Source organism: Mus pahari, chromosome 1 (assembly GCF_900095145.1).
Source record: "Mus pahari chromosome 1, PAHARI_EIJ_v1.1, whole genome shotgun sequence".
Taxonomy (NCBI): Eukaryota; Metazoa; Chordata; class Mammalia; order Rodentia; family Muridae; genus Mus; species Mus pahari.
In genome coordinates this window covers 90,561,616-90,568,287 of record NC_034590.1, presented here as the reverse complement: position 1 = coordinate 90,568,287, position 6,672 = coordinate 90,561,616, and the positions used below count along the sequence as shown (strand labels likewise).

The following is a 6,672-nucleotide window of genomic DNA, read 5'->3' as shown; positions in this document are numbered from 1 at the left end:
CAGATCTCACCCAGCCTACCTCACCTTTTCCCCATCTTCTAGGATTATATGGTCTGGCATGTTCACCACAGCTAAAGTTTGGCAATTCAGCATGTAAATCATAGATAGCTGAGGGGTTTAGAAGTGTAAAATACCACATTCTGAAGACTTAGTTAAAAAAAAAAAAAAAACTTTATTACATTTTGATTTAAAATATTTGGGTCTGAAATACATTAATATCTATTTTTAAAAACTATTTTAATGTAACTCCCACAGAAGGAGCTTGCCACGCTAGCTCCCTTCCCTTCTTAAGAAGTTGGTGTTCACTTCCCATCCTTCTTTCCTTCCACTTCCATGTCTGCAGCACAGCTAAGGTCACTCAGTCCCTATGTGTGTGGTGGCCTGAGCAATGTGAGCAGACCAGTCTTCAAGGACCCAAGGGCACTCTATCAGACCAATCTTACAAGGTCAAGGTGAGCAACAAATGGACCGTGACCCAGTGTGATGGCCTCCTCCTCTCTTTAGTACTGAATGCTTTGAGAGCACAGAGGACATTTTCTTCCTGCAACTATTTGAGGACAGCAGCACCAGGATGCCAGTTTAGTGTTAGCATTTATTTTAAAAATACACAAAATATATTTTTTTTTTTACATCAAAGTGATAACCTCACTTACACACTGTTCCACACTTACCTGGTTCAGTTTGCACCTTTATGCAAACATTAGGAGAAGATGGAGTTAATCTAATGTTTTGCTATGGTTTGTGTAAACAGTTGAGACCGCTACAGAAAGCAGGCTGCTGTAAAGGTAAAGTGGCCTCAGAAACCCAAAAGTAAAATGTTCAATTTGGTTTAATAAAATTGGCAGAAGTCTTAGCAGAGAGAAACTCTAAGACTAATTATTGGCTTCTAGGCATTTTAAATATTAAAAACCTTAAGGTTCTCTTCATCTTGTAAACATAACTTTAACTATGTTGGCATTCATTTAAAAGAGGAAAATATTAAACCATGATTTTCGTAATCCTGCCCATGTCAGTGTACACTCACATTTATTATGAGAATGAAACCCAATAAGCAAAATACATCAGGAATTTCAAATTGTACTGCAAAGAAGGCCCGCTGGTCTCTGCTGGGAGCGATCTCACTTACGCTGACCCTGCCACTGGCTGAGTGAGCCCCTCTGTCCTCTGGGCCAGGCAGTGCCACAGGCCACCAGGTGGGCAGATCCTCTTCCTGTGTCTTGAGGCAAGTCGAGACTACTTGTGGCTCTGCCATTCTTCCCTGGGCTTGGACTCATCGGAGTTAGCAGTTTGCTACTATTGTCAGGATTGTACTGTCCCCTTAAGGTACCACATGCCACCACAGCTTACACAACAGTCCTAGAAATTAAGAAAACCAGTTAAGGGGGGATTTTAGCAGGAAAGATAGCTGTTGCTATCACAGCCTGATTTAAGATGTATTGTATAGTTTGCTGTATAAACCGAAAACAAATACTTTTCAAGTTTTCCAAGACAAAGGGACTCAATAAGGCATATTACCTACATGACAGAAGATAATAGGGAATGTGTCAATGGCTTTCTGTGCTCCATTTCTACAAATGTACCACAGTTCAGAAGAGCAGTCAAAGTGTTTTCACATTAAGCAAACAGAAGATTCCTTTTTTGTTTTTTGATTTATGTTTTTTGGAGACAGGGTTTCTGTGTAGCCCTGGCTGTCCACGAACTCAGAAATTCGCCTGCCTCTGCCTCCTGAGTGTTGTGATTAAAGGAGTGTGCTACCACCTTTTAATGAAAAAAAAAAAAAAAAAAAAAAAAAGGATTGTACTGCAGTTATACAAGTGGGTGCAAGATGCCCAGGACACAGGATTCTAGCTTAAGCCTGTCTTATACTGGGTGAAGATGATGCACAACTCCTCATGCCCAACCCAACTCTGTTGCATGCAAAGGCTCACTCTCCTGCCAGTGTACCAATGCTAGTCATTACCAGTTGATGGCCATCAGACTGGTGGGCACTAGGGGTAAGCTGTCCTGATTTACTATGCACACAGCAGGAATAAAGGTACCAGACACAACTCCCTTCCACACATGAATGTCCTTAAAACAACAGCTCAGAGTCAAAGCCTAGAAACTCTGGGTGAGGTCTTGTGCACAATGGACATACCTTTAGCACTTTATCCACCTCCTGTTTGCTTAGCTCTTCTCCACATTCTTGAGTTAGCCGAGACTGGATCATGTTCCGACGTACTCGGTAATTTTTGGAAAATATTTCAAGTAAGACCTGTCGATGCTTTAATTTAATAATAATAATTTTTAAAAAAAGCATTAGTATGAGAAATAGTATCTCAAACATAAATTATCCCCAAACAAAAGACCCAAAATGATGGCCCTAGCCCTATCTTGCAGTGTCTAATTAGAAGCCTGTGGCTCAGCACTCCTGGTTAAAGATTAGCAAGATTGACTTATTTGTCACTATTCTAGACTGCAGTGAAAGAACTCAGGAGGAGCAATTTGGACATATAAGAAGAAAGCAAGCAGAAGCAGCCAGTTTATACTGGTTGGGGAAAAGGTATCTAAATTGGTTCAAAGTCTAGAACACCGAATCCAGGAAACTGGAAAATGCACCAAACTCCTACAGAGAAACTAAATAGCAGAGAATAGACCTTCCCAAAACAAAAAGGAAGCCCGAGACCTGACTGTCAGAGGGTGACAACTCACACCTACAACCCTGCTGGGGAGGGCATCAGCACGAGCTCAAGGCCGGCCAACGCTACTTCGAAAAATTCTCATCTCAAAAAATTGGAAAAGACGACATCTAGTGGGTTTAATAGCTCAAATTTCTGTAAGGATAGAAAAAGGTAAAGAAATTTCTCAGCCTACAGAATTCTCTAAGAGCCCAACTGTCTAGTAAATAAAGAATTCAGAATACATAGAAGTTCTACTAATGTAGAGAATAATATAAACTCTGCAGTTTGCAATTAAAGGAGAACATGGCTTAAAGATCTCACAAGAAAATGTCACTGAATTTCAACTTTGAAATGATTAAGACACCCTCTTCCTACAGGGGAAATGATCTGTCCTGTAAAATTTTAGTTTTATGATTACCAGTAGTACTTGAGGGCAGAAAAAAAGAACTTTTGTCCCATCAGAGGTTAACATAGAGTGAGAGAAGCTGAGATTCTAAACACAGGAAGAGCCAGGCACTTGGAGAAGCAGTGATGTCACATTCCACAGGGGTTGTGCTGGTCTGCTGAGTTCACAAGAAGGGAGCCTGTGAATGGGTGAGACGGCCCAGCAATGAAGGTGCCTGAAGACCTGAGCTGGCTCTCTAGCCCACGTGAAGGAGAGGGAAACATCTGTGTGCTAGCATGAGGCAGCTCCACTCAGCTGCTAACAGCTGCACAATCCATCGCCTCTGAGGAGCACAAGTGGGTCAGGCACAACTAGTGTCAGCTTCCGTACAGTTCTTTAGGTTCTGTTTGATTTTAAATGAACTTACTACTTTTTTCTCCTTACTGGATCAGAGAAGCTAAGTAGGAAAGCCTGAAGCTATCTTTTTTGGCCAAAAACAGGGTCACTTCAGTACTCCTGTTCGAAGATAGGCCCCATACCATTTCTGCTCAGCCTTCCTGTCTCCCTGGTAGATAATAGGGAAACAGGTTTCAGAAGTACTCACTCCTTGTCTCAACCTGACTGGTACTTCTGCTAAAAACAAAACAAAACAAAACACTTTAATCTTCGGAATCCAGGCAAGTTCATGACTTAAAGGCATCTGGACCTCAGCTCCCTCCCAGAGCTGCACTACACAAACACTGGAGTCAGGATCACAGGACAAAATAACCAAAATCCAGGTTTGAGACAGCTAATAAAAAAGCCTTTTGATTCCTGCTGTCAGGGACCACAGAGAACTCTCCTCTGCACATGGATTCCAAGCCTGCCTGGCATCTCTGTCCCATGGAAGCTCTACAGAAGTCTCATAGTGAGGCCACCATACTCCTGGAAACCAGTCACCTTTTCAAAGGTGATTCTGTGCTAATTTGGCAGACATCCAAGTTCAGGTTCAAACCACCAACACACACTGCCTGTCTTGGAGTGATTGGAAAATCTGACATGTCCAACTGTACTCTGGTGCCCAGCTCCTAATGGCCTCAATCTTCCAGGACTCCCACTCTTGAGAAAGAAAGATGGAGGGGAAAAGTACCTTACCTGGTCACTCATGTCTCCAGACTCCCAGAGGGCAAACACCTTCTGCTCATCAGGGGAAGCAGCAGTCTGTGGGGGAAACTGGCCCAAGCATGAGCTGGTCATTTCTCTGTCTTGTCAACCCGCTGCCCTGCCCAGTTCAACCCACCTAGCCCACTCACTGGCTCTGTGAGGAATCTGCAATGCCAGTGCACCAACAGGTGTTTGGGATGGCATCAGTGTGCTGCTGTTGCCTGGAGGCATCTACCTGGCAATGTTCTAAAGTCTCCCCCTCCCTAGTATTCCTTGGGGCTTCTGGTCAGCTCTTTCCCACAAGCACAGCATAGGAAGTGTAGCTAAAACAAGATGTTGGCAGACTCCCAAGCCTTTTATGCGGCATGCTTCAGGGGCAACCAGAAGAGGATGACAGTCCTGGTATCTGAAAAGGAAGTCAGGGAAGACGCCAGCATTGTGGCCTACCGTCTCTATCCTAGAGCTGATCTTAGTGCTCACTAACACATAAAGCCTGACATAGAACTTAAGCGGCACTGAGGTGTTGCCCTGCCCATTCGCCAAAAGGATAAGCATGTTTACTGTTTACAGGTCCTTAGCTCAGAGGAGTGAAGCATGAGTTAAACCTAGGTCTTTATGTCTACTCTCCATGACATGTTATAAAAATGGCCCTTAGGTCAAACTGCTCCATACAGATGCCAGCACTTCTGAGAGGAAGGAGCATGGCCAAGCAGGAAAGACCACCACTTTCACCCTCATCCTCTGTCCATGTGGACAGCCTAGGCAATCTCACTACCAGACTAGTATCCTTCTCTTGCCCAGTACATAGAAAAGTTGGCCTGCAGAATACTGGCCCCATTTGGGGTAGCCAGGAACCCAATCCCAGCATCTTACAAAAGCAAACCTCAGCAAGAAAATTCTGCCAATAGACGTCACAGAGCCTCTTGTTTTGTTCCTTACATACAGAGGCAAGGGCCTTGGCCTAGGCCTAAGCATCACAGGTGCTTGTGAGCTTGGTGTTGCACATGGCATACTCCCTATATAAGCCAGCAGAGCCACCTCCCTACAGTCCCTACCTGATTTGCTTCCTGGGCTGGCTAGAGCCTAGGAATGAGCCACACAGCTTCCCTCAGACTGTACCCAAACACTCATTTCCGCCAATAGCAACAATCTCCAGCCCCACTGCGGAGCCCACTCCACATGCAAGAAGGAACTGAAGTAGAGGAGGCTCATCCACCACCCCCAAGCCTACTACAGAGGCTAGAGCTTATATGGTCAAATAGCCTGAAAGCCATGGCTTCCCTATGTGGGGAAGTATTCAGCTGATTTCTGCAAAAGCAGATTAGATAGATCCTCCAGACTGAGATTCAAATTCTAGCTGTACCACTCATGTCCTAGAGACTAACTAAATATCAACCAAGTAAAGGACTTACGTTTACTGAGGCCTTGATAGTGCCTATGGCCCTATCAGATTATTTTCCTGTGGTAGAAAACCAACACATCCACTTCAGATAAGGACAGGGAGCCCTGAGACTCACATAGCCATTAATCAACACAACACATACCCTATCCACATGTCAGCTCACAGCCACTGTCCCTAAGGCAGATAGATGGAGCCAAGACACAGATTTCTCCCCATGCTTGATTCCTAAGAAGGTGGAGACTGCCCAGCTGTCCTCCTGAAGGGCTCTGATTGACCCTGTCCTGACAAACACAGGTTTTACTTACAGGCACCAGTATCTGCTTGCAGCCAGCGGTCAGCACCGTATCCTGTAGCATTCGGTCTGAGACGCCACTGAAGAGTATATGGCCCGGGGGCAGGCCTGCCAGGTGCAGGTTGAAGAGGCGCTTGAGTTCGCTCAACGTGAGCACAAACTGTCTCTGAAAGGTGGCTTCCACAAAAGCCTTCAGTTCCCGGGCAACCGGGTTGCCGGCACAGCCTGGAGCTGGGTGTCCATTTAGGCTGTCCCCACCCACTGCCCGCCCAGCAGGCAGCCCATTGGCCAACTTGGTGCTGAGGCAACTGCTGGGTGCAGTGTCCATGGGCTCCTCTTCCTCAGCCTCCAGCTCATCCCCATCGGCTTCCTCCTCGCTCAGGGGTTCCTCCTTGATCTGCACGCTGGGCAGGACTGTGGCTGCCCGCATCTGCTCCTTCCGTCGCTGCAGCTCACGCTCCAAGAAGGCATGGTTCTGCTGGGCCTTGGTTTTGGCTGTTTGGACCCGCTGTTCCCCAGGGACCAGACCAACAGGCGCTGTGTAGATAGACACTATGGTTCAGAAGGACACAGGTCCCAGGCAGACAAAGCATGAAGACAGAGAGCAGGGGACAGCAGAAGAGAGCTCCTGAAGCAAGGAGCCATGTGCTGTCTTCCGCTCTTCCTTGCTCAGGAGGAACTCTGCTATCTAATACTGAAGGAGAAGTCAAGTGGGTACAGAATCAGAGTCCTGCTGGAATTCCAGCAGCTCCTATAGCACCACTGCTGATCCAACAGGTCTCAGAATACA

At 45.9% G+C, this 6,672-nt stretch overlaps 1 protein-coding gene across 3 annotated transcripts in view; it reads right to left on the bottom strand.

The window, feature by feature from the left end:
* Nucleotides 1-208: 208 nt before the first annotated feature.
* Polr3e (RNA polymerase III subunit E) overlaps nt 209-6,672 on the bottom strand; it is a 30,859-nt gene continuing 24,395 nt past the window's right edge. For all 3 annotated transcript variants that reach the window (XM_021216951.2, XM_029538141.1, XM_029538148.1), the window contains 4 exons: nt 5,896-6,419; nt 4,180-4,257; nt 2,138-2,263; nt 209-1,356 (listed from right to left, as the gene is read on the bottom strand). In XM_021216951.2, the coding sequence (XP_021072610.1) occupies nt 1,300-1,356; nt 2,138-2,263; nt 4,180-4,257; nt 5,896-6,419 (785 nt within the window). In that variant the 3' untranslated portion in view covers nt 209-1,299. The remainder of the gene's footprint in view (nt 1,357-2,137; nt 2,264-4,179; nt 4,258-5,895; nt 6,420-6,672) is intronic.